Genomic DNA, 27,299 nt, shown 5'->3' with positions numbered 1-27,299 from the left:
GGCTCTCGAGTTAGGAGCCGCGTCTTGTTAAGAGGAGGGTGTGTGGGGAGCAATTTGTGTGCGAGTGTGGGTTTGCGTGCGTGTAGGATTTAATCCGTATCGGAACACGAGGTTTGGAAAGACTCCCAATAACAGGATTTGTGAAAATCTGTAGTTAAAATGTTTGCTCCCAATCATTTCGTTTTTTTCATGCCACCTTTTTGTCCTCACTGGACCTAAACCTGCTAAAATATAGTTGATGAGCTCAAGGGGACAAACTGCATTTTACGGGCCATAAGGCGCACTTAAAATCCTTTCATTGTTTCAAAAATTGTAATGCGCTGCACCCTTTTGCTGTGGATGGATGACGACTTTTCTGTTTGTTAGCTTTAGTCAAATCTCTTCCTATTACGTTTGCGTTGTCATTTGCGGACTATTTCCAGATTCTGTGTCGAAGAATTATGGGAAATGTAGCCCTACTAGTCTCGTGCTGTGCTTTTCTGGCTGCGCCTTTCCAATGTTAAAATGTGACATACTGTAATATCATTGCGGTCTGTCGAACCGAGAATGAAACGTAAAGTTAAATTCTGTCCTATTTACTTTCACCTTCATATTTGGGGAAAAAACGCCCTCCCCCCAAAAAACCCAAAGACTTGCTTAAACTGGATATATATGCTGTGTTTTCTATGCTATTGCTAATTTGTTATATTTATTCCACAAAGATATTGCTAATGCAATATTTTATATTGCACTTATATTGAACTGTGTACAGTTCTTTTCTGAAACATTTATTTTGTGCAATGAAACACTTTTGGTTTTTTTTTTCTCCCCACCCCCCTCAATTTTGCTGCTGTAGACTGCAAATTTCCCCAGTGTGGGACAAATAAAGGTCATCTTATCTTATCTTAACATACAGAGCTTGTCTCTCAATGGAAGTTTATCACTTCGACATTCTAACTTGACATGAATTACTGTGCAGTACTACCGTCCTATTAAGACAGAGCTTTTATTGGGTGAGTACTACACATACAGTGTGAGTGTCTTGCACCAACATGGCATGTCAGTCTTTCCCACTCAATAGAGACACAACACGGGTACAAGAGCATACTGTTAACAGTAAAATAATCCCTTAAAGCTGTTTTTAAATTAACATTGTCTTGAGAGCGGGTTGTCATGACAACAGGCAGAGGATCAGACTCCGCAAAGGCAGCTCGGGTTCATCTCTCGGCGCTCTTAAACAACTTCAACGTGATTTAATACTGCAGGAATGCGAGGGAATGTCATAGAAAATGGAGTTGCCAAAAATCCAGAACTCAAACTCACATACCGCTGCCACCAGTATCACTTTCATTAGGATGAAAGCATTTTTACAGAGGCACACTCATGCTGACGTTTGTAACTCTCCAAGATGGCACCATGGCACCACTGGGGGTGCTCGGTTTTCGACAGAATTACATTCCTATGATGTGACCAAATCTGAAGATGCGCTAGTTTTTACGCCTCTCTGTGAAAATAGAGCCCCAAAGAGTCACTTCTCCTCTTTATTATGCTCACATCTTAAAAATCTGTGCTGCAACGCTTAAGTCAGGCGTCACAATGAACAGTTTGTGCCACAGATTTAATCAAGTAGCTTTGTTATTAATTTGCACGCTGTGTAGAAGTGAGGAACGGCCACGCCACCTCCTCCCTCACAATAGCCTTGTTATTATCGTAAGGCAATGAGTCAGTGATGGTGTACGTGTGTGCGTGTGTGTCTGTGTGTTTTGTCCCCACAATTCACCTGCACCAGGCCTCTGAGCAAGGGCATATAGTGTCATTGAGAGACAAACCGTGTGCTGGGAAAACAACACCAGTACGGCAAATCCAAAACCTCAGAAATACACAAACATCACTGCAGGTCGGAAGAAGCTTGATAATAATTGTCCCCGAACAAAGAAACTCCCACTGCGACACCAGACACCCAGTGACACACAAAACACACAGGCACTTTTGCGCCGTGCTCTGTTTATCAGGGCCGAGCCCATCCATCATCTGAAGCTGGTTGCCAAGGTAACCCTGTTATTATTCCAAGCACGGAGCTTTGCACAGGAAACCAAATGTGCGTGTGTGTGTGTACTTTGCCTGTGAGCCAGTTGGGAATCTCCCCTACCTGACTAACACACACATTCACACACACAGCTCTAAAAGGGACAATTCCATTAAGGTGTGGCTGTTCAAATTCTCCGTTCCCCTTCTTTGTCTCCTTCAATTTCCCGCCACCCTTCAATGCATTTCATTCACGTCAGAAAAGCCCCCCCCCCCCACTCCCCCCGTTCTTCCGACAAGACCCCATCCGCTCCCTCCATCTCTTATTTTTCATTCATATCCTGCAGCCCGCATACTCATTCACAAACACCACCACAACTTACAGCGGCAAAAAGCGGCGTGGACGGAAGCGGGAGGAGGTGGCGGGAGGTGGCACCCCTCCTGACTGCAGCACACTGAGGGCTCACCGAAAAGCCAAAACATCCAATCGGGAGGCACAGAGTTGTTGGGGAGGAATTGGGGCCTAATTTGAATTGATGATAGGACTCAAATTTGAAGCCCTTTTTGTCTTTACTTCATTCAGACATTCTTCACCACTGCCGCCATTAATTCAGCAATTCGGTTTCATATTCACAAAGTGGTTTGGTTTCGGTCAGGAGAGAACCAAAAACTTGGATCATGTCCATTTAAACAGTAACAAGCCAAGAAAATATAAGATGGGCTTTCTAAATGATGACTTGGATTAAAGTATAAGAAATGATTGTGCGTTGACACGACAGCGGCCACCTTTGCATTTGAAAACTTTCCTGTAAAGACGAGTAACGTGCATACCGGGCCTGTTTTGTCCTCCCAAACCATCTCATGAAGATCGTTTGCCATATAAACAGTTACAATAGAAGCTTAACAAAATACATACTGAAATCAACTGAGCGACAGTATTTGTTTTGAAACAAAGTTTAACCATTAGTCCAGGTGTCAGTTCTACAGTCGGATGATCAAACTGAGATGACTGTGTGATCTCGAAACATTACAGCTAAGCAGCAACTGCAGTAAAAAGAGTCGCCTTAAACAATGTCATAAACACCTCGGCTCCAGTTATTGCTGCTGAAGCCGGCTCGACGCTGGCAGCTGTTTCCCAAGTACACTGCTCCACTTTTTTTTTTAAAAAGGCGGAGGCGTAATCAGAATAGTGCGACTCAAAGTCAGTCCCACTTCCGGCATGTCAACTTGTCCGGTTAGGAAGCAATAATCATTGCGAATCATCTTCACAAACAACAGGTGGAAAGGAAGGAGATTCCCGTCTTATTTCGACATTCGCCGCTCGTGATAGCCTACATACTTTTTTTTTGCGAGTGCACCTTCTCCAGTATCCATACAAAACTTGGCAAGAAGGTTGACCACGTCTGCCAGCACAAAGTGAAGAGTGTTGAAGAGATACCAGGGCACAGGAATTTACACCAGACCGATGGTAACAAGCCAAAAGCAGGACCGACAACGCTGTCGGAGCTCGACGCATTGACCTCCAGCAGGCCACTTGTGGTCATGTTTCCGGCCAGGCTGTCATCAACAGACTCTGTGACGTTGGCATGAGGTCCACAATCGGGGTCTGGCCACTGTGCAACCAGATTGGCATTTGCCAGAGAACACCAGAAGTGGCAGATCGGCGACTGGCGCATTGTTGTCACAAATGGGAGCCGGCTCAAACCCAGGGAATGATTTAGTCAGATCCCAAGTAGCGGGCACTAAATCGTCTGTTGTTGGGCAACAGGTGTAAAAATGGCTGCAAAACTAAACAGTCGATGCAAGAGAAGAGGTAACAGTCGGAATGTTCCTCACAAACATGAGCACAGTTTATTTTTCCTCCGTTTATGGTGAGTTCACGTGTATATTACTCTTCAGACAAGTCATGAGTTCTCCTGGGATGACCGAAGGCCGTTTTATTAGGGAATTGCAGGCCAAGAGGACAGCAGACTGGCTTGTCGTCACTATGAAACGTCCCAACAGCTCATATTCCTTATTTCAAAGAGAGTTTTGGATGCCATGGAACATTTGAGAGAGCACTACAAGTGTAAAACGAAGTTTGAAGTGTTCGCGGGCGAGGCAAACAAACGTAGCAAAATCCATCGATTCGATTATTTTTGATATAGCAAGAGTCCTTCTTGTGACTTGCTCCAAGTCAGCCCTTCGATCATTCAGAAGTTCTGAAATTTTAGAAAATCAAGCCCTCGGAGTCAATAGTCCAAAAAAATAAAAAATAAAAAAAATCTCGTGAACTAAAAGCTCCTCCTAATTTCAGGTCAAAATGCAGGTTTTAATACAAAGTCCCCACAAAACCAAAGAAGAGTGCTGGAGTCAAAACCTCCAGGGAGCTTTTATGCAAGTACACGATGACGAAAGGAGGGAAGAATTTTCCGAGGTGTTAAATTGCTGCTGGTATGTTGTAATGTTCTTCATCAAATGCACGGTAGTCAAGAGACCCACATAGACACGGTTACAACAGATGGCTGTGTGATCTTTGGCGAATAAATGCTGCTTACATCACCCGTAGGACATGAAGGAACCTAAGAAGAAGCGGCGGGCCAAAGAAGTCAGGGGCTAAGCTTAAAACAGGAAGCAAGATATTTACACCATTTGTGCACATGCGCAGGTAAGCCTTCTGCCTGGGAGTGACGCATCCCGCACTGTGTACTGATTAGAAAATTAGAACACAGGAGGCAGCCTTACACACATCAAGGAGGACACTGACGAAACAGTGGCGGACGGCAGAGCCATTACATCGTTAGCCTCGGGGAGCGAGACTCGAACGCTGACCACCGCGAGACCACGTGCGGTGTGGGGTTCATTACGTCAGATCTTAAAGAAGGAGCTGTGATTGTGTGGCAGGCAGCAACAGGGTTTTTGTGTACGTGTGACACACACACACGCATAGGTCAGGTGGAGGGTCGCGGAAACGTTTGATGTGGCGACGCAAACACACACAGGCTTACCATGCAGCTGGCCCAGATCGTAATGACCATTGTTACGCAAAAATATGCCGCGTTATTATTATTATTAAAAAGTAGATGATGAACACGTTAGGTACTGTCGTATTTCTGTTAAGTCTACACAGAAGTGGCAAAAGTAGTCACGTACTCGGTATTTAAGTAAAAGTACAGATGCTAAAAAATGAGACTTCAGTAAAAGGAGAAGTCCTGATTCAAGTGCAGTGCTGAAGCAAAAGTTAGACAGACTTCGAAGTCCTGAAAACTAATTGAATTTAAAAAATGCGAACGAAACGCATCGAACCACAGTATTGTAACCCTGGTCAGAACACACCGGACCGTGTCAAAAATTTACGCTAACATAGCAACAAAGTCATTCACAAATTCAACTCAACTCAAACGTATTTATAGAACACTTTCAAACAGCCATCGCTGCACACAAAGCGCTGTACATGGAGCAACTAACATATACAACAGTAAAGCAACAAATCAGTAACAAAGACGGTAGAGAGCACCAAACAGAATAACTAAGATCAGAATTTGGGTCATGCTGAGAAATTCAAGTAAATATTTGTCTGAAAAACACTTTTAGGCTCTAAATGAACAACAGTAAGTGTGGCAATAACGCTGCGCACTCAAAATGCAGTGTGACGGAGTTTACAATCATAAAATGCTTCCTGGAATGTGTAACCCAACAAGGTTAATGTGTTATTTCGACTTTTACAGTCCCAGACAAGTGCATGCGTGGATGTATGAGGAGCCCACTGAACTCTTTCACACCGCCACTGCCCAGACTATCCTGGAAAACTGACCTCCATTTCAGATGGCAACAAAGATCTGTTTGCTTACTTCCCTTCCTAAAAAGTCTCGTGAACGTTTCATCTTTTTTTTTGTTTTGTTTTGTTCAACTCATCATAAACACGCCTGCAATTTGCCCTCCTCTTCCTTCCCCCTGCCAAGTCATATCGCGGTTCCCCACTCTGGTGACACTAATTCATTGTGTCGTCTTCTTCGACCCAATGGTCTCTCCAGATTTACGGCCTCGACAAGCGAGACTAGCCGTGAAATGCATGCGAGCCGGGCTGGCACTTATCCAACTTAGCGTGATGATATTTGAGTGCAGTTTAAGAGCTCCTCATGTTTGCGAGACACGTGAGCACGTCTTTACAGTAGGATTCCCCATATAGCTGCTGATGTGGACGGGCTGGAGAAGGAGCCCGCAAACACGTGCCGGTGACAGGAGCGTGTGATTTCACCATTTGCCCTCTGAGAGGAGAGCTCTCAGGAGATGAAAATAAAGGCTCACTCTTTGTTCTAATGAGTGGTGTACCGTGATGTTGCCTGCCACAGTGCATTGCAGATATATCAGCACCTAAGCCCACTCACGGCTCTGCTGTAGGTGAGTCTCAGATGAACATATCCGAGTTCTCATTTGAATTCAATTCCAATTTGGAAGCACCAAAAATATATATATATTTGGCCCTGGCATTTTGGCGGGCTAAGACCACAAAAAACATGCATTTGAAAAGCGGTATGTAGACTTTTTAAAGTCTATGTAGAGAGACCATGAAAAAAATGTTTGCTAGGCTTACTGCACCACATGTTGAACATTATTAAAACACTTCTTAAACATCCATCCATCCATCCATTTTCCGAACCGCTTGATCCTCACTAGGGTCGCGGGGGGTGCTGGAGCCTATCCCAGCCATCCCCGGGCAGTAGGCGGGGGACACCCTGAATCAGTTGCCAGCCAATCGCAGGGCACACAGAGACGAACAACCATCCACGCCCACACTCACACCTAGGGACAATTTAGAGCGTCCAATCAGCCTGACATGCATGTTTTTGGAATGTGGGAGGAAACCGGAGCACCCGGAGAAAACCCACGCAAGCCCGGGGAGAACATGCAAACTCCACACAGGGAGGCCGGAGCTGGAATCGAACCCGGTACCTCTGCACTGTGAAGCCGACGGATATAAAAGAGATAATACCGTCTGTTAGTGTGTCTGTGCCTTTAAGAGGCGGGGCCTGTTGAGGTGGCATTGCCCGCGGTCAACAAGACTTCTTGTGTGAGTGCGCTCATTGTGTTTGCGTGTTTCACTGATCTCCCGCTATTTGCCTTTGACTAAATTTGCTTGATTGATTCAAATGAGGAATTAATATATGTATTGTTTTCTGTACATTTTACTGCAAAGGAAGACACTAATGAAATTTTCTGAACATCTGTTTCTAAAGCAAGTATTGTATTGAGCAGAATGATGTTGGGTGGATTTGCGACATCGCTGAGGTCTGCGTAGCCATAGCTCAATTTAACTGACATCATGTTGCCCTTCTTCAGTCAGTAAACATTTGAGATTGAAGCAACAGCGCCTCTCCTGGAGACAGACAAGTAGTGCTCTCAATTTGACCGAAATTGTTTCCAAGGCACTTCAGCAATCAATTCCACTTTTACAAATCACAAGATGACCGCAGATGGACTCTACGCAGATTTGTGAGATAATGTGCGTGCAGGCGTCGCATTCCAACGTGTTTCTGGAAAGGGACCGCTGCACCTGTGCGGCGGAAGAGAACCTGCCGCAAAGTTTCATGGAAATCGGTTGTGTTTTTTGCGTAAACCCACTAAGGCGCTCGTTTACAAACATTTTGTATGTCCTACAGACATTTGTGACAGGTGAAGAGCAAGCAAATCCCCCTTTTCATTTCACCACAGCACATGCAGAAACAAAAGTACCCATTACTAAATACAATCATGGACCACCACAGTCCCCTATGCTTGTGTTGAGGTATGACAGGCAAATAACAAAGGAGTTTTAAATTAATCCATCAACTGTAGAGTATGTCGTTATGTTGAAGCCAACATTTTAGTACATGTGCTTGAAAACGTTTACCTTTGAATACAATGAAAGCGTGAGAAGCTAAGCTTTTCATAATCCACCAACGAACTCGATGGAAGAGCTGGATGGAAGAAAAATGTTTCAAATATCTTTTGGGAGCTTGTTTTTCAGTCGGAAAGTGGCTGGAGTTCTTTTTTAGGGATACACTGACACCTTGTGGCCAAATGCACAAGACACAAGAAACATGGAATAAGATAAGACAAACCTTTATTTGTCCCACACTGGGGAAATTTGTCTACAGCAGCAAAATGGGGGGGAGATAAGGCAAAGTAAAATATTTCAACCAACCGACCTCACGCGATCGACCCGCTACCGTACGTGCACGCATACACACACGCATGCCATGATGAGCAACAGAACATGAAGAAAACAGACAAATAAAAGAGCTTGTAAGTTTGTAAAAAGGAATCAGCGCCTACCTTAATCGAGACCTGACGCAGCAGCATGGGACGCACTTTGGCAGCGTCTTCAGTGCAACAACGTCACTATCGTAGCTCACGTGTACCGTTTTAAAATGCTTCTCTTGGCGCTCCAAATTCCCATTTTTTTGCCAGTGCCATCGGTAAATTGTACATCAAAAAACTTTGAATGAGAATAATAAATGTAAAAAAGTTATGAGGCAACATTTATGATCGCAAGCTACAATTGCAGACAGCTGATCGTTAACAACTTCCGGTGATGCAGGTCACGAGTCGCCATAGGTTAAAGGTTACCTGCTTTGTTAATTTATTTTAGTTTTTAAACATTTTTTGTGAACGTGACACTGAGAGGATGCTTAAGGTGCAGTCTGTACTAACACAAAAATATATAATATAGAGAGTGAGTACTTTCGCCACCTTCAAAGGTGTCACATTCCTTTTCTTTATTGACACTTCTATTTCGACACAGAATGTGACCACTTCGGCCACCACTGAAGAAGTAGAATCGGCACTTCTACTTTGACCGGTCTCTTATTTACACAAGTATGTGTACTTGAGTGTTTTTTGCCACCGCTGACAGAAGTCAAATCCGCACTTGTACTCGTCTCCATCCGTCTCTCTGTCGCTCTCCATATCTCTCTAGTTCATACTCTGTACTTTTCTTAAGTGGAGTATGAATGCCCCACCCACTCATTTAATTTGAGCCTCCTTATGCACACACATATCTGTACTTCTACTCAAGTACAGAGTGAGAGTACTTTTTTTAACCATCTCTGAAGGAGTCGAATCGTCGGCACTTCTACCTACCTGCACTACAACAGTGTCCTTTTTCTTCACGCAAGTATTTGTACTTCTTCCTATGGACAAAGTGTGAAGGCTTTTTCTATCCGCCCCCATGAAGGGGTTAAAAGAGGCAGTGATTTTGAGGCAGTTGGATCAGTACAGTTTTAGTGGTGTTGCGGCCACGGTCACCGATGTAGAGGCTTGAGTGGAGCCTCACTAATATTGGCATGTCAGGATGTTTCTGCACACGCGCAGCCGCTGGTGACGTCATCCAGGTGTGCGTGCACAGGGCTGACTCAGAGTAAACACCTGCCGGGAAAGTCATGAGCGGGTGTCTGCGAGTAGCAGACGTCAGCTCATTGACTAATAGAAGAGAGTGACACGCGAGCAACTTTATATCAGACTGTTGACATTTTGGAGGTGCTGAAAGCAGTTGGTAGACGTCAGCTTAAAAAAAAAACCTGAAGTTGTGGATCCCTTACTTGTGAGGCACAAGTACGAGTATAGTCTTATCCTAACTAGAAAAAGAAAAAAAAATCACTCCTTGTGCCACTTTTGGCCTACTAGTACACACTTCCATCTTACTACAAGGTTGAAACGAGTAGGCATGTTTCACAGACTAGGAGCCCCCTGGAGTCGACTAGTAGTTGTCCAACTATTGTGCCAGAGTTATCCTACTTGTGTAGAGAAATGCAATACAGTTGTGAGAAAAAACTTTTCTACAAGTGCACCAAGTACCAATGAGCACATGAGCAATACCTAAAAATTAGGCCAGTATCGGCCGAATACAGTACCGACACCTGCTATTGGTACACACCCATGCATCGGAAAATTCTACTCAATTCACATTAAAACTCTTCACAAAGAAGTGACATCCGATTCCACTAGTTAACAGAAAGTGGTTCATTTGTAGGACGAGTAGCACACGGTTGTCAACTTCTTCTGTTGTGGTTGCATGTACTTGTTAGAAATGTCAGTAGAGGAGTGAACAGGTTTACTAGGTCAAAGGTGGCACTAGTAGTGGTAAAAGACACAATAGTTCCGTTATCCATCGTCCAAATTGATTATCCTCACAAGGCTAGCGCACTGAAGTATCTTACTGGTGAGGACCAAGTGTGTACTGGGACGTAGACCTTTAGTGGGACAAAGGATCGAAGAGCCATATTGGGAGCTTATCTTTAGGTCACACTCCAAGGCCAACAGCGGCACTAGTAATGGAGGATTAAAAAAAAAACATTCTCTTCGTGCCATGAACTCTCTTACGAGTGGTGAGCATATTTCATCTGTGCTGTATGTTACACATTTGACAATAAGGTTGTACTTGATACTTGACACAAGCAAATGGAGCTGGATGCTGGCCATCAAATATTCCAACGGTTTTCCATACGTCCAAACGGAGCAAGCGCACCCCCTTGTGGACGAGTTCATAACACATTTCAGAATACTTCCAACATTCAACGTTGCTCCTTCAATCACATGACCGTAAATTGGCAGAATCCTACGGACACACAATCAAACGGCCGAGATGAAGAATTAGATCATTTTATTTGTCAAACAATTGAGAGATGTTAAACACTGAACAAAGACGCCCCAGTCAAAACTACAGAAAACATTCTGAACATTATCAATCTGGTGGAGCACTTTTATTGCCAGCTGTGGTGTGCACTTCTTCGCCTTCTGCGTTTGCAGCCTCACAAAAATTCTGTGTAACCGCCCGCCCCCAAAAACAAAAAAAACCCAAAACGGTGCATATACCAGCTTCACCCTGATCACAGGATTCAGAGCTCTCTTGACAAATAACCCGGCTGCAAGGTCAGGCCTTCGCAAGCGGAAGCAAATGCAGATTTTCAATTTAGCAAAGGCACATTGGTAGGGAAGAGTGAGCAAGTGCACCAGCCAAAGCGACGTGTGCAGGGATGATGGTGAAGGATGAGTGTAAAGGGAACACCAAATCAAAAATGCTCTGCCTCTGGGCTCTCTCGCCATGGACATTTTGTTTGGCTTGACAATTGACAAAATGCTTCAGGGAGTTGAAGTTACAATCTCAAAATCGGAATAAACCACCAGTACCTGTTTCGGGATGCATTGATTAAAGCCTATCTGGGGGGGATTTAAAAAAAAAAAAAAAAGAAAAGAAAAAAGTTTATGAGGCTCCCTATAAATACAGCGGTGCCTTGAGATCCTCATTCCCTGTTGCAATAAATGGAAATAGTTTTAATCTGTTGCAGGCCCACGATAGAGCCCCCCCCCTCCATCCCATATTTTAATGTGTATTTTAGTTAAGGGGGAAAAATAGCTCCCTGTAAAATTGTACTTAAAAACATACAATAATGACAAATGTCAAGAATGAATCCGTTTTTGTCACAGCTTCTGCTTGAGTTCTACGGTCATCGTGCTACTCCTTGTTGTGTGAGCCTGGATGCGACATACACACATTCATTTGGCTGCCACATCAAACTCAGCAGTCAAAGTAGTTGTTCTTCATGGGGGATAAAGACTATGCATCTACGTGCATTGGGTTAACATGTCAGATTTCAAAGGTTAGGCTATGTGGTTGTCTTCAACGCATGGAATTATTATTTAATTATGAGAGTAAACCGGTTGAAGACTTTTCTAAAAACAAATGACTAATTCTATCGGCCGAACTGCAGCTTGTTGTGAAGTGAGTCAAGTTCACAGCCACCATGCAGCGCTTGTATCAACTTTGCACTGAAAGCAAAAAAAAAAAAAAAACTATTTTAAAAGGGGGCATACGAGTCGTAAACCGGGTCACACGTATTTCAAGGCACCACCATACCTAAACTCGGAGCGATTCCGTAACCCGCAACATACAGTACTAACTTTGTGTCATTTCTGCATTTGTAGGTTCAGTAGAAATTCGGCAGTAGTTCGAATTTACAAACTTGAAAGCAAATTTCCAAAACACACTTATTTTCTAGTGTCGGAGACAACGCAGTAATGTGAAAAAGTATGGAATGTGTCGCCCAAAGAAAGTGACGATCAATTTAGACGCAAATAAGAAAAAAAAAGGAAACAAAAGAAAGTTCTTGAAACATGGTGGGAGTGACAACACTGCGACAGAAAGAAAAACAAAACCAAAAAGGGGGCCAGGGGGTATGGAAGAAAACCAGGATGTTTGGAAACATCACAAAGGAAGTCCTGTAAAATGTACAAGCCGAAATAAATAGATGTGTACATGACAAGAACTCTATAATTTACTCTTTTATAATTCACATAAAGCTTGTGGTAACCGCCAGTACTTGAGACGAGAGATGGGTTCATATTCTTGAACATAGTAGTAGATCGACACCAATACGACGGCCTGAAGGGGACAGCTCAACACCAGCCCACCCTCATACTGAACCTTAGATGGCAGAAGTCAAAAAAGGTCAGGGGGAAGGGAAAAAAAAACAAACATACAAAACAAAACAAAAAAAACAGCCGCAGTAACAACCCTGTGAGCCTCAAATCTCGGTGGCGTTTCCTGCTACTCGGCCTCATTTTGCCCTCTTGTCTGTCTTCTGCGCTTCGTAGCTGCAATTTCGGGGGCCTCCACCTTTACTGTGGCTTTCAGCTTGAAAAATAAACACAAAAGCAGCCCTTGGTATCACAAACTCAAACATTCTTTTTAATTTAATTTCTCATCTTTTTTTTTTTTTTTGGTACCAAAATCTCAATCACAGAAAGAGGAGGAGGCATGGGAGAGAGGAGGGAGCTGAGCAGGTCTGGACTTGGCCAAACAAGATACTACATGATCTCATCTACGTCGTTGGGAGATGGGCACGGGGGGAAAGGGAACAAAACAAAACAAAAAGAAACAAATGAGGAGCTGAAAAACAGCCCTCAGTCGAGGCAAACGTACGGCAGGATATTCAGCTTGCTTTCGTCCCCGTGAGGGTCCAACGATATGCACTCTGTCCAGTCATACCAGGTGTCGTTGGTGTCCAAACAGCCATTGACCCCGGGCCAGTGCCGGTTGTGTATCCTGTCCAGGTCCTCGCCCTCCACGTCCCGGCCGACGCCCGGCAACTCCGCCGCCGGGCTATCGGCCCGCAAAACGTGCGTTTGCCTCGACTCCTTCACTTGCCGCTCTTCCCTTTTCAGATACTGGGCCATGAAAAAGTGTGCGCTCGGGGCCTGCACCCCGGACGAGGTGAGCATGTTGCTCTGAAGGTTCAAGTAGGACTGGATGATTTCGTTTCTGGACAGCTCCTTCCAGTTTGTCTGGTGAAAAGGGTTGGGGGTGTGGGTGGGGGCGGGGGCGGGCCCCGCCGCCATGGCCGTGGCCTGCGGCGCAGCGACCTCAGTTCTCCGCCTGGGCTCGGGAGCGGGGGCTTCCTCCGACTGAGAAGGCTCTTTATGGATGAGGGGCTTGATCTGACGCGTGACGGGGTCGAACGTCAGCCTGCGTTCTTTTAACCGGACCGGCTTAGTGGGGTCCTCGATTTTCTGGCCGTCCAAGTTGACAGAGTAGTCTCGAGAGCGGTATTTCCTCCTCTTATGCTCCGAGGCGGAAGTCAGCGAGCCGTCCGCGTCCTCCCAGACGGCCGCGGCGGCGGGCCGGTGGACTTCCGAGTTGTGTTGCGGGCGAGGGGGCGCGGGCGAGAGCGAGGGGGATTCCAGTTTGGCGGCTAAGTCTTGCGGCGGGCAACGGGGGGGCACCTCCGGTGAGCTCGCCCAGTGCGCCGAGGACCTCTGGGAAGAGTGAGCGCCTTGGGCCAAGGGGGACGGGGGCCGGGTCAGAGGCGAAGGCGAATCGCCGGACGAAGGGCTGGGGAGCGACGCGGGCATTTGTGCGTGTGCCGCGGAGCGCTTGCTCGCGGCGTCCTGCTTTGTGCTCCTCGGACTGGTGGAAAGGCCCCGGGGGCTTCTGGCGGGATAGGGCCCGCCGCCCACCCCGCCGTCGTCCGCCCTGGCCTGCTGCTGCATGACGGCGACCTTGATTAAAGACGAAGTGCTCGGGAGTTTGGCCAAAGCGGGCGAGCTGGGCCGAGGCTTGACGGCATTGACGGGGATCCGGCCCATTTTCTCATTGTCGAGGTGCTCTATCCGAGATCGGTCGGGAGACGGGACGACCTCCTGGTCCGGCGGGGCGTCCGGGCTGCCCGCGATCCCGTTGCTGGGCGGCGGGGACGCAGAGTTGTCGTAGGGAGGCAACTTGGACATTTTCTCCGGCAGGTGCACGCCGCCGTCTCTGTGCTCCGCCCGGCGCTTGCGGCCGCCCGATTTTTCGGCCTTCGGCGAGTACGTGTTGTGAACGTCGTTTCGGACTTTCAACTCGGGGACTCCCTTCGCCGGCGGAGAGATGTCGGGCGGCGAGGCTTCCGTCCTGCAGGGGTGAGAGCTGCCATTGGTGGAGCCGGGAGCGCAGGCGACGGCGGGCCCGGGTTCGATCAGCTTTTGCCAGTTTCGCAACAGCTTCTTGGCCCGCTTGGCGAGGTCTTCGTCCTTGGTCTTCTTCCGTACATCGTTGATCAGCTTCCCAAGTCTGGTTTCCTATTGCAAATGGGCGTTAGGGAGACATCTGAACTCGCAATGACCACATTTCCACTGCACGGCTCAGCTTTCCTCACTTCGGTTCGGGGCGGCTGATTTTGCGCTTAAGAATCACGTTGCGTCAGTCGGAACGAGGCAAGCTAACAAGCAGTGTGAGGACAGACATCTCATGCATATTAGCGGTTGACTCTTCTCCATTTTTTTCTTTCCCTGCCCACCTACGATGCCGCGAGGTGGCACCAAAGCCCGGTCTCAATATGAATCGCGCCAAAGTAAGCAAGCTCTGGTTTAGCCTGGGTTGTTACGGAGAGTCTTGGCCACGTGTGCTTGCGCAGCCGTGTTACGCGATTAGGAAAACAAGTCATTAGTAATGCAGTGACTAATGACTTGGGCTGACGTTCTACCATGATTCCAAATAACTACATTTTTGGGATCACGGTTCATGGGATATTTACCGTGCGTGTCTCAGTTTTGAGTGGGCCTTCACTTGTCTCTCGCTTATCTACTCGCACGAGCGTGGACACTGTCGTCTCCTTCCCCCGCTTTTGCAGTTTGAAGTGTCGCAAAGAAACAAGATCGCCGTCCGAGCCAGGCTGGGCCATGTGGCTGAAAACTGTAGCGGGGGCTAAGTGTGTCATAGCAGCCAGTAACCGTCTTCTTTCTTGTCTTTTCACTTTTCCCAAATAAGGACCCGGCAAAAAAAAGGTCGAATTGGGGCCATTTGATTGGAATATTTCACCTTTAATACACGGCAAAGAAAAATTCAAAGAAACTGGTCATTCGAAAGATTCAATAAACTCCGTGGCCGATCATAGCGGTGGATAGAGATAATAGATTTGGATTCTTTTTTTTTACCCCATCGATTCTGATTTACCCACTGTTCCGCTGGACACGTTTATGTACAAAGCGTTCCCTTTCTCTGTTGGTCAAAAAGGGGTGATTTTAAGCCAACCTTTGTTCTTCTCCTGATGACTAAGAAACAGAAAAGGGTAGAAAAACATTCTTCCTGGTAGAGAGTCTCCTCTCTTTTGGTCCTTCAAAAGTGAAAAAAAAAAAACCCTCTCTCTAAAAAGGCTGATTGGGATTTCCGCTTTGAAAATTGCTGGCAGGGAATTCGGTTAATCGAGGCTTTGATCCACAATTGGGGGGTCAAGCACTCACTGGATTTCAGTGTCCGAAGCACCCACAAATAGCCGGCGGGGATGACTGCATTACTTCTAAACACCTAGCTGTTGGCCTCGGGTAAGTGGACACATTTTGTTCAGAGGCGACAGGCGGCGAAAGGACGCAAGAGAACATTATATGCAAGAGGGGCCGTATCAAATATATGCCTGTTTGTGACATTTCTAGCAGGGTATCAGCAGGACCGGTGAGCAACTACCAGTAGTTTTAAGTGACTCTTGATGGGACCGGACCGACTTGGAACGGCATTCGGGGCACTCGAACCCCAAAGTGCGTGGTTCTGCTTGTGGGAAAGTGTTCATCCCGACCGAGTACAGCCATGCCATGACGATTGGGCACTGTGCAGTAGGAAACGGGCAAAATTTTGCATTGAAAAAGTGTGCATTTCTCTCACCTCAAGTGCTTCTTTGGTGATAGGATACTTCTCAAGACAGGTAATCACCTCAAGTACAACCACCATGTTGCATATCTGCAATAAAAACAATGAGCATTTGTTACTCTTCAAAAATGGTGTGAATTAGCACACGTGTAGAATCGATTGCCATTTATTTTAGATAGGTGGACAGACAGGCTGAATTTCGGGGAAACTAATTTTACGGTAATAGCAGGGTGTGTAACGGGACAAATTAGCAACGACCAATGGACATTACCTTCAAAGTAATAATAGGGTCGTTGAAAAGTACTCGGCAATGTGTCAACCGAGAGAAGGGGGTAAAAGACTTGACTGAGGCAAACATGAAAGCGAACTAGCGTGTAAAGCAAGAGAAGGCGAACTAGCGTGTAAAGCAAGAGATGGCGAACTAGCGTGTAAAGCAAGAGGCAGTACGTCGTTTGTTAAAACGAAAGGAGACGTTTATTTTTTAGAAAACCAAAGCCAACCGGCGTGCGCGAAGATTTACCTGCGTTAACGTTAGCCGAGCGTGCTTAATGCTACCAAGTGGAGTCGGAAGAGTCGCTCTTGTCTAGCTAGCGTCCCCGAGCTACGAGTTCGCTAGCCGCAGCCGACGCTTGTTTAACGGGGAAACGCGAGCGTCTTGCGGTCGGCAGCCAAACTTTTGCCAGCTCGATGTATTTGGACGATGTTTCCGAAACGTTCGGGTTCACCGAGGGCGCGTCTATTAGTGTTATTCCGCCGTGATGCTAAAAAAATGCTACTTCCGAGCTTTGGTGTTAGGGCTAGCATGCTAACGGACTCGGAGGGTCTAATCAGGCGAGGTGGTCAGAGCCAGCCACTGTTGCTAAATTAGCTTCCGAGCTGTCAACTCGTCCCTTCAGTTTCGGACACATTCGCCATCGCCAGTGACAACCGACGACGGCGGGCCGCGCTGCTTTTCGAGCAAATGGCCACAAACTGCCGACGTGAGAGAGTTGGGAGCGTGTGCCGGATTGGCATGTAAACATGCTAACGTTAGCAGCTTCCAGCCCCGCGATAGCCGTTTTAGCTTGACTCACATTGCTCTGACTGTCGATGGCCTGCAGCAGCCGGTCCCTCATCTGCTGCGGGGTTGCCGAGACCGTTGTCATTGCCCGGAGGATGGAGGGAGGAATCCTCCAAAATGGCAACCGACAGACAATCGTGACTCAAACGCCGCCGCGGTGACTCAACGGACGTCCGCGCAGCATTTTTTCTCTGTCGCCTGGAAGGTAGACAAGTCAGTCTCCTCCTCCCCGGTTGGGATCATGTACGTGCTGCGCTGTGCTGTGTGGAGCACGGGAGGGTTGCTGCCTGCCTTGCCTTTCTCGGCGTGGTGGTGACTGGCGAGACTCACTACCAGCTGCGGGAGCTCTCGACGGCCTCGCGGTGCATGCTGGGCGCTCGCTTTCTCGCTCGCTCGTTCGCACGCACGCTCTGACGTCCGCGCCGCCGACGCCGAGGAAGCATCCGCACCACGCGTGCCCCCTCGTTCCCCGGCCTGCCTCCTTTGTGCGCCGCGCTACCCGGCCCCTCTTGCCCCACACCCCCATGTGGTTGAAGTACACGTTAAGTGGACGTCCCGAACAAGAGAAGTCACAGGTGGCAAAAAGATTCCGCGTTTACTTCAAAAGAGAGCCCGTGGCAAGACAACCGAGTTCAAGTTGAAGCACCGATCGGACTCCTCCAGAGGTGGCATTCGTGCTCAACACTGTCCTTAATGAGGCACCTCCTGGAATCTAGCGAATGAGCATTTGATTGTGCTGCCTGTCATTCTTTGTGATGCTATATTCCTGGAACCACCCATTAAATCGTTTAGGATGAATCTAATACAATAAATCAATGAACTCTATGTAACTGCAAAATTATGGATAGAATTTAAACTTATATAGCATTAATTTCGCCCAACACTCAGAACACAAGAAGGAACAAACCTAAGGGATTTTTGTGTCATTGTGCCTTTTAAGTCAACGTACTGAAAAATGTCTGGCGACGCCGCTGCCCCCGGATACGTTTTTGTAAGGCATACATAATTCATACCAATTAACTCAAAGTGGGTAACTACCGCCTACATCACGTCTTTTTTCAAATTCTGTGTGTGAAGTTATCAAAACAGTCCTTCTACTCTTACTCGTCTTTTTTCTTTCTTCACGCAAGTATGTGTGCCTAGTTTATACTTGTACAAAAGTAGAGTGGAAGTGCTTTGCCACCTGTGCTCGTGTCTTGTGAAGAAATATTCATGTCGCCTGTACTTTGGGAATTTCGGATGTGGCGCCGACATTACGTCAGCTCGGTAGCTCGATGCGCTTTTTTTTTTAAACAACAGTGAGTCAAAGTGGGTCTACTGAAGTCCAACTTTCTGGGAAGCTAAGCAGGGAGGCTGCCCCGGGCAACAGAGTCCGACCCTTCAGGAATTCGGGAAGTTTCCTTCCATATATGGACTTTTTCATATTAATCGGCACCGAACGAACGAAAGAGGGGGAAGGATTTGGGATCGATTGACGAAGAGTGCGTGCTAAGGCAAGATGGTACACCTTCTGCACGTGTCTACTTCATCGGCCTAATGTTCGGTGGCAAGTCCACGGAGCAGCAGGCTTTGACCGTTGTCATTATGAAGAAACAGTCCTCCTTCACGTCTTGCACTTCCCTTTATGAGGCTTCATCGGAGTGCAGATTTTCCTACTTCATCGTAGTACTTTGCTTTTTTGTTTATTTTTCTCCCACGGACAGTTACTCCACAGCAAGAAGTACAAGCAAGGAGAAAAGAGTGTGTACAAGACGGAGAATGTCCAAAATATGCGATCATTTCACATTTAAACAAAGAAGCGGAAGTCCAAAATGTCTCATACAAAGCGCAACTGTCTTAAATTACAAACGGTAACAAAATACAGTCAAAAACCAAACGACATATCTCGATGGCTTACTGATGGCCTCAACTGATGTTTAGCTAGTTAACAGCCAGGCCAGGACCGCCTCTAAAGCTACAAACACATTCAACGTCTCAGACACTGCAGTGTAGAACATCAGAATGGTGATGCAAAATAAACAAAAACATGACCTCCACCTCAAATATATTTGGATGTTACTTGCATTACCATCTCTCTCTCTCTCTCTTTATAAAGATAAAGACAGATAGATAGAGCTAAATTTGCTCTTGACCAGTTTGCGCAGCAGCGACTACCATGCACACATTAGAATTGATTTGAATCAAATCAGAGTAATACAAAAAAATAAAAATAAAATAGTATTGCAAGAAAATCAGTTTATTTTATTAGTTTTAAAAACCACCAGCAGCAATTTTAAATGTTTTTTTTTTGTGTGCGTGTTTCAGTATCATGGAGCCAAACAGCCAAATACAGTAAATATTCCCATCCCCGGAATTCTATAGAAAGGAATATCCTTCACCCGGAATAAAAACCTATGCATTAACATTTTGACTACGATATTACATGTTACCGGAAGTTGCGTATGCGGAAATTTCACTACCCGTTTTACTGTAATTGTGAATGATTTTAACTTTATTCACTTACGTCCTGTAGAACGCGGCACTAGCTTAAAAGCAGCACCCACTCGACACGACCGAAGAAACGTGTTCGCTTCGCCGTTTTCATTCATCAGATTCGAAACGAAGACGTGTAAGCGACTTTTTATTGGCGTGCGTTTTACTGTAATTGCGAAAGATTTTAACTTTATTCACTTACGTCGTGTAGATCATCGCATCGAAACGTAGAACTGTAACAACTGGAGCGGAGCAAGTGAAATGCGTACGTTTGAGCGAGGCTGGACACAAAGTTAAAAAGATCCAGCAGACACTTGGAGTCGGAAAGACGCAAATCTACGAAACTTTAAAAAACAAGGCATCGTTTCAACTGATGACAAGCCACCATCCAGCAAGGAAGCAATGCAAATGGCAACAAAAATCCTTCAGTATGCACAAGAATTACCAGACATCGGTGATCAACGGGACAGTTACTTGCAACTCGCAAGAAAACTGTATGACACGCAGGCAAACATTGTCATAAACCAAAGAATGCATCCAACAAAACAATCCAAAATACATATTTTTTTCCCAAGACAGAAAAAAATAAACATTAAAATACTGTACGTATTTTACTGTTGTGAGTTTTTCTTGGATACACCTGTATTGCAGTTTTTGTTATATAAACCGTTTTTGGACAGTATATTTTTGTATTTTATTGATTGTGTTGTTACATGTGCATTTTGTTCATAAAGGACATGTACCATGCTCATTTCCCAAATGAGGAATTTCTGTTATCAGGACAAATTGGACAGAGCAAACACGAGTCCGTACTAGAGAATATTTACTGTACATAACATAACAAATACAGAAGTAGTATCTCATTAAAAAAGTGGTTGAATTGGGCCAATCAAATAATATGATGCTCGATGATTATCTATTTTTCTTGTAAACAAAAATCATCAATTCAACGGTCCGGTTTTGTAGAACGGTGGTGCCTTCAGTGTCCTTTAGAAAAGCCACAAAGTGTAAGCATGGTGGGAATTCTCTTGTCTCTCCAAGTCTTACTCTTTGGATGAAGCCCTGAGAGCTTTCCAATTGGCGGTCGTCAAAGAGAAAAGGAAGCATTTCGTCCAGCCTCCGGACGCGGCCAAGTTATTTTCCTTACTTTTGAACTCGCCAACGGGTCATTTTCAACCGATTGACGCACAAAATCTCACGATGAGCTTCAACAGAGGTCCTTCTTACGGCTTAACCGCGGAAGTCAGAAACAAGGTACGTGAAGTTGTTGTTTGGCTGTCAAAACGAAATCGATGCAAGTCTCCTGAAAGTTTTTTTTTTTTGCATCTTTTTGCGCTCTTCTGGAGACACACGGCTGCGCAGCCTCCATTTTGATGCGCCACTTTAGCTGAGGTGGGTGGCAAACTAAAGTCGCCACAGCACCCCAAACTATTGGTAGATAAAAAATAAATAAAAATAAACCACTTTTAAAAAAACATCAAGTTACTCGCTAAAATCGATGCGCGAGTATGTTGCAATAATGTTTCGGCGAGTTTGAAAATGCCGCAACCATAAAAACAGTACTCTTAAAAAAAATCTAAACAAGTCGCGCAGGAGTTTGTACAAAGCAGACTTTGGGCGTTGTCGCTCTCTCACTCTCTCGCTCGCAAAGAAGTGTCCGTGTGGCAGATTTCAAATCACTCTCGAATATTTTCGAGCCTATGCACAAATTTGCACGTCCGCATTGCGACTCACATTATGAGCGCATCATGCGATTCGGCCATTAGACCGATTATAGTTTTCTTGTCATTAAGAGTTCATGGAAAGTTCTACCGTTTAACATTTAAAAGTCCAGCTCTTTACTTTTCCTGGTGAGCACATCATTTTACGACTACTTTATCGTGATTATTAATATTTGTTTCCTCGGCGATTGCATTTCAATGAGGACCTAGTGTGGAATGTGTCTCCCAAATGACCTCGCTTGTTCGAAACTTCTGGAGAAAAATAGTGCGTTTGTGTGGAGAAAGTGTGCTAAACCCGCCCCCGACCCCCACCCCGAGCATCCGGATCCACTTAAAATACCAAAGTCGATACCGGAGATAGCCACCCTGTGAGACGTTCTTATTGAATAGTACCAAGAATATGCACTTGCCATTTGAGAGAGAGAGAACAGACAGTCAGAGAAAAAAAGGGTGCCTAAAGTCATGCATGTTTGTAACGTACAGTGATTATTGAACACATAAATGCACAAAAAAAAACATCGCAAGCATAATCTTGTGTCTGTGTTGGATATGCGCCTTTATGAGGCCAGGCCTGGCGGACTGACATCTGTGTGAGTGTTGGAGTCTGAGCTGTGGCTGACAGCAGCTCCTGCTTTCGAGAACTCTTTGTGTTGATTAACCCCCAACCCCGTTCAATAAATTACCCCCCCCCCCCCGACCCCCCAAAAAAGGGCATTGCGGACTCTGGTTCTCCTTTTGCACATTTGAGGGCATCACTGTCAGTAAATACAGTGCCCCAACGTATGATTTACCCTGTTCAAAGGCACACCCAACACATGAATGCTACAGGAGAACATTTCTAAAGCCTCTCTCTCTCTCTCTCTCTCTCTCTCTGTTTTTATACATTAAAATGACACAAATTAATTTTTTTGGGGGGGGGTGGAATGGATTAATGTCAATTTCAATCATTTCAACTCCGCCCCTTAACTCATTCACTCCCAAAGACGTTTTTAAACGTCTTTTCAGACTTGGTCTAGAATTGGCTGGTACTGAATGAGTTAAACTGCCGATTAAGTGCTTCTAGTTTGATGCTTGATCCATCCAGAAGAGGAAATCCACTGACAGCCGCCGTTGTGCATGCGTGCATTGTTGACAGTATGTCGGAGAAAATGCATGTTTTGTCCTCCCCAAATATGCACAAAGCGGAAGACCTTTAAAGTGTGCTTGCAACCTTGAAGGGAGGAGGCCTGTCACTGCTGACTTTGGTATTTCCTGCCATCGGTGAGGTGAGGTAGCAGTCGTGCTTGTAAAATGTAAGCACTTCAACTCCTCCTCCTCCCTCTCGGCCTTCTTTTTGTTCAAGCCACTCTTGACAAGTTTCCAAGAGCATCCGATTGCTCTTAGGAGCCGCGTTGGTCGCATTCCTCACATTCCGCATGGCTCTGGAAATGGCATCGGGATCTGGAGGGCCCCTTGACAATACAGTAGCCAATGTTGGTTTTCTTGTCAGGGCCCACTCTCTCGTTTCCTTTGGGTCTCCGAGAGAGATCGACAGATTGCTTTATTGTCCTTCACGTCCGAGGTGGGGATGGGCAGAAGAAAAGGATAACCGGCTCAACGTTGCCAATGCTTCCCATGAATGGTTCTCTTGTGTCCTCGCGACAAGTTTCGATTCGACTTTGGGGAGGGTTTAGCTGTTTTGTAAACAGGATATCCTTTCGTGTGTGTGTGTGTGTAGTCAACGTCACATTTTTCGTCCTTTTTTTAGGGCCGCACAATTCATCAAATTGCAGTCGACTTCTCCATGTAGCAGAATGCAGTTTTGAAATTGCAAAGGCTGCCCAACTTTGCGTCGCGGATGTATATGTCATGTATTTCCCATGCGCAAGTTCAGTGCTTCGGTCCAAGTCTTATCGTAATCTCCTCAAAATATTTTTGAATTTCACAGACATAAACTGAACTTTTGTGTATCAAATGCATCTTCATGACCTTGCCCTCGCCTTGAATCAACATGGTGACAAGAACTATTTGAAATCAAGAGGGGAAGGGGGAGGGGAGGGGAGGTCACTAGGTAAGGATTTGCAATGGCCTCTTGACCCGTCCGTCTTTCTTGGACAGATTGCAATGAAATACGACCTCCAGAAGGAGGAGGAGCTGAGGATCTGGATCGAGGATCTGACCGGCGCCACCATCGGCTCCGACTTCCAGAACGGCCTCAAAAGTGGAGTCATTCTGTGCCAGTAAGCCAAGATGACTAAACCTCCCTGCCGTGGTCTTTTGCGACGCTTCTAAATACATTTCTGTTCTCACTCAGGCTGATTAACAAACTCCGACCTGGGTCTGTGAAAACAATCAACCACTCGTTGCGCAACTGGCACCAGGTGAGTGGCCGCATGATGAATTTTCGTATTCATGAGGGTGTGGAGATGTTAACTCATTCGCTCCCAAAGACGTTTTTAAACGTCTTTTCAGACTTGCTCTAGAATTGGCCGGTACTGAATGAGTTAATTGCGTTAATGACCTCACTGCGTCTTGTGTGAGGTCTATTGTATGTTAATACACAGCTGTAGCTTCTTGTAAAAGTCCATCAATTTGAAAAAAAGCAAATAACAGCAAAAACGTTTGCGGTGCCGAGATTGAATTTAGGACTGCTTTTGAGGCCTCCCCAAAATGGGCTCCAATGGCCCATCTTGCAGAGAGAAGCAGATTGCACAGTCCACGCTCACCTTCATCCTTTCCTTTTGACTCTCAGCTGGAGAACTTGACCAACTTCATAGCGGCGATCAAAGCCTACGGCCTGAAGCCCCACGACACCTTTGAAGCCAACGACCTTTTCGAGAATGGCAACAAGACGCAGTTGCAGACCACGCTGCTGGCGTTGGCCAGCATGGTAAGTGGCGCCGCTTTGCCAGCGTCTGTGTGCTGCCATTGTGACCCGCGCTCACTGGCGCGGGTCACAATGCACCTCCTTGAAATCAAATCAATGGATCATTTTTTAAATGAGTGAGTGCATATCAACATCAGCCGATGGACCTTACGTAATCATCCTTTTCAAGATGTGCCATTTGGGGGGGGGGGGGGGGCGACCGACACGCGAACAGCGCGACAATGACGAGTGATTCCCAACACGGCTGACGTCATAACTCGCCGAGTGATGCGCTGCGGCCTTGTCGTCTTTGTGCAGGCCAAGACCAACGGCGCCCAGTCACGGGTCGACATTGGCGTGAAATATGCAGACAAGCAGAAGCGGACGTTCGACGAGGAGAAGCTGAAGGCTGGGCAGTGTGTTATCGGCCTCCAGGTACACTTCATTTTGTCTTTAAGACCCCGACAACTGGTCGCCTATATTAACTCATTTCATGCCGAAATGTAAAAATACGTTTGCAAAAGCCCTCTAATTTAGTGCTAGAATGTATCAATATTGTTGGTTTTTAATGAATAAAGGGCCTCGTGCCGCTCCCCAGTCAGTGTGCTTTGTCCTTTCAAGTCGTTGGGACAACCTTTTGCCAAATGCGTTCGTCTGTTTCCCCGATGCCGTCGGGTCATCTTGACGTGTTGCTAAGCGGAGGCATTTCACGGTTCTACGCCAGTGGCCTAGATCAAGAAATAAACACGGATGCATTCCTTTGTGGCAAATGAGGATTTAAAAAACAAATTTTTTTTTTGAATTGAGGATTTTGGTGTTTGCCCTTTGTAGATGGGGACCAACAAGTGTGCCAGCCAGGCAGGTATGAACGCGTACGGCACCAGGAGGCATTTGTATGACCCCAAATGTCCAATGCTGCCCCCGAGGGACAACACCACCATCAGTCTTCAAATGGGAACCAACAAGGGGGCAAGCCAGGTATGGGCGGGGAATCATCCCACCACCATCGTAAATGACCGAGAATGTCCACAAGTGTGGCAGAATTTCACACTTAAAGAAAAAAAAAAAGTGCAAAGTGCCTCATGCAAAGCACAACTAACAGCCTGTCGGCGCTTTCCGACACAAGATATCACCGTGAGCTAATTTCACGCGGCCCACCCCACGAGCACACATTTGTCAACCGTCAATGAGCAACGCAGTCAAGAATATGGGGAGGGGGGGGGGGGCACCGGTGTACTTGAGGGGACTTACCGTTGCATTTTTGTTTTAGGCCGGGATGACCGCGCCGGGGACGAGACGCGCCATCTATGACCAGAAACTGGGCACGGACAAGTGTGACAACAGCACCATGTCCCTCCAGATGGGCTACAGCCAGGGAGCCAATCAGAGCGGCCAGAACTTTGGCCTGGGCCGGCAGATCTACGACGCCAAGTACTGTACCAAGGGCGGCGAGGTCGCAGAGGAAACTAATGGCGCCAGCGGAGCCTACATCCCAGACTACCAAGATGAGGGTTATCAGGGTTACCAAGAGGAGGAGCAGGTGTACAGGGAGGATGGGACGGATTACTAGAGGAAGACGCTGGCCGATGAGGTGTGCCCTGCGGAGAAAAAAAAAAGAAGAAAAAAAACACTCGAGGCAGATGTTTTTAGTTTTATATCCCAAGGATGCTGCATCTTCCCAGTGTCACCCATCTCCTTATAGTCGAGTTTCTCTTACCCCGTGATTGTTACACATATCAAAATGAACTGTATTCGTGTGATTTATTATTTTTTTTAATCTGGAGAGAGGCTCCAAAAGCTTTAGATGCTGTTTTGTATCCCTGGGAGTTATTGTTGGTGTGCCAAATGTCCTTTCCTCCAGTGCTTCATATCACAGGGAGATGTTAAGGACAGCGTATTTTTCTTGGAAATCAGTACCTTCGATTCAAACACCCACACATCCAAATTGAATTGCAGCGAATTTGACAGAGTTAGCCGACAAATCATAGCTTTTGCTCACACAGTTTGCCTTTTCTTATGTTATACGTATTACAGTACAGTCAACATTTGCATCGACTGCATAACCAGTCCAACTTGTTTGACAGAAGAAGGGGGCGGGGAGTTGACATTAATCAATCCCTGTTTTGAACAGTCCAAGTATGAATACTGGAAATGTTGTATCAAGTGAATCATTCCTTTTACATTGTTTATCGTGTAAACCAATTGCTCAATTCTGTTTTATTTATACAATATTTTGTGACTTTTTTTTTCTTTCCAACAATGACTCGTGAATTACATTTATAGTACCATGTTTGTTTGATATTTAACTCTGGCGTTTATTGCTGCCGATGGAAAAACAAATTGACCCATAAATTTAACCTGCTAATTTATGAAGTACACCTCGGGGTGGGTGGGGGGGGGGGACTACAACAGCTCCTAATTGGCTTTTAATGTTTTAGTTAATCTGAGAAAATATGAGCATCGTAGTCTCTGTTGCGGTATTATGCTGCTTTTTAGTTTTGTCTACGTGTACAGAATAAAGTAGAAGTGTAGTTGTTTTTGTTGATGTATTGTAATAAATATGTATTCATTATCTGGTGTAGTTGTGTTGCGGTGTCCCTGCAGATACTATGTCGTACTCTTCTATGATGCTCGTTCCTTTGTCCCATCTCATGAAACCGATAGAGAATGAAGGGAAGTTTGCAGGTTTCTCAGGGAGGACTAGCAAGACATTTTTGGTTCTTGTTTTGCACCTTACATTTCATGCTGTCACACTTTGACGACATTCAGATGATTGTTTTCAGTCATGACCGTTGAAATGTCTGCCGTGTGCCAGGTGTCATCGATAAGAACTTGGAGCTCTGGAACTAGACGGTCATGAATCTCTGACGGTGGAATCTCAATCTGTGTGGACGCTGAGCGTCGACCGCTCGGACGATGGGCGTCTCGAGCATTCAAATGAGACAAGTCATTGGTTAAATGCTGGTTTTGTCCCGCCCATTGGACGCTCAACGTATCAAGGAGTCTCTGTCCAGTGGGCGTGCAGAAGCTCAGTTTTTCTTCATGATGATTGGATGATCTCGC

At 46.0% G+C, this 27,299-nt stretch overlaps 2 protein-coding genes across 2 annotated transcripts; one reads left to right on the top strand and one right to left on the bottom strand.

The window, feature by feature from the left end:
* Window positions 1-10,607: 10,607 nt before the first annotated feature.
* Window positions 10,608-17,658, bottom strand: crsp7 (cofactor required for Sp1 transcriptional activation, subunit 7). The gene is made up of 3 exons (XM_086129958.1): window positions 17,212-17,658; window positions 16,154-16,228; window positions 10,608-14,577 (listed from the first exon to the last, which is right to left on the bottom strand). Exons 1-3 carry the CDS (start codon window positions 17,281-17,283, stop codon window positions 12,925-12,927), a joined length of 1,800 nt encoding a protein of 599 aa, XP_085986084.1. The 5' UTR covers window positions 17,284-17,658; the 3' UTR covers window positions 10,608-12,924.
* Window positions 17,659-20,755: 3,097 nt separating this feature from the next.
* On the top strand, window positions 20,756-26,808 carry cnn2 (calponin 2). Its single transcript, XM_086129786.1, has 7 exons — window positions 20,756-20,924; window positions 23,489-23,610; window positions 23,685-23,751; window positions 24,123-24,260; window positions 24,555-24,671; window positions 25,068-25,214; window positions 25,507-26,808. Exons 1-7 carry the CDS (start codon window positions 20,871-20,873, stop codon window positions 25,804-25,806), a joined length of 945 nt encoding a protein of 314 aa, XP_085985912.1. The 5' UTR covers window positions 20,756-20,870; the 3' UTR covers window positions 25,807-26,808.
* Window positions 26,809-27,299: the final 491 nt, after the last annotated feature.

This window comes from Hippocampus guttulatus, chromosome 14 (assembly GCF_054856545.1).
Source record: "Hippocampus guttulatus isolate MCC_2025c chromosome 14, RoL_Hgut_1.0, whole genome shotgun sequence".
Lineage (NCBI taxonomy): Eukaryota > Metazoa > Chordata > Actinopteri > Syngnathiformes > Syngnathidae > Hippocampus > Hippocampus guttulatus.
Note: the sequence above shows the minus strand (reverse complement) of the source record. Positions and strands in the feature narration are given on the sequence as shown.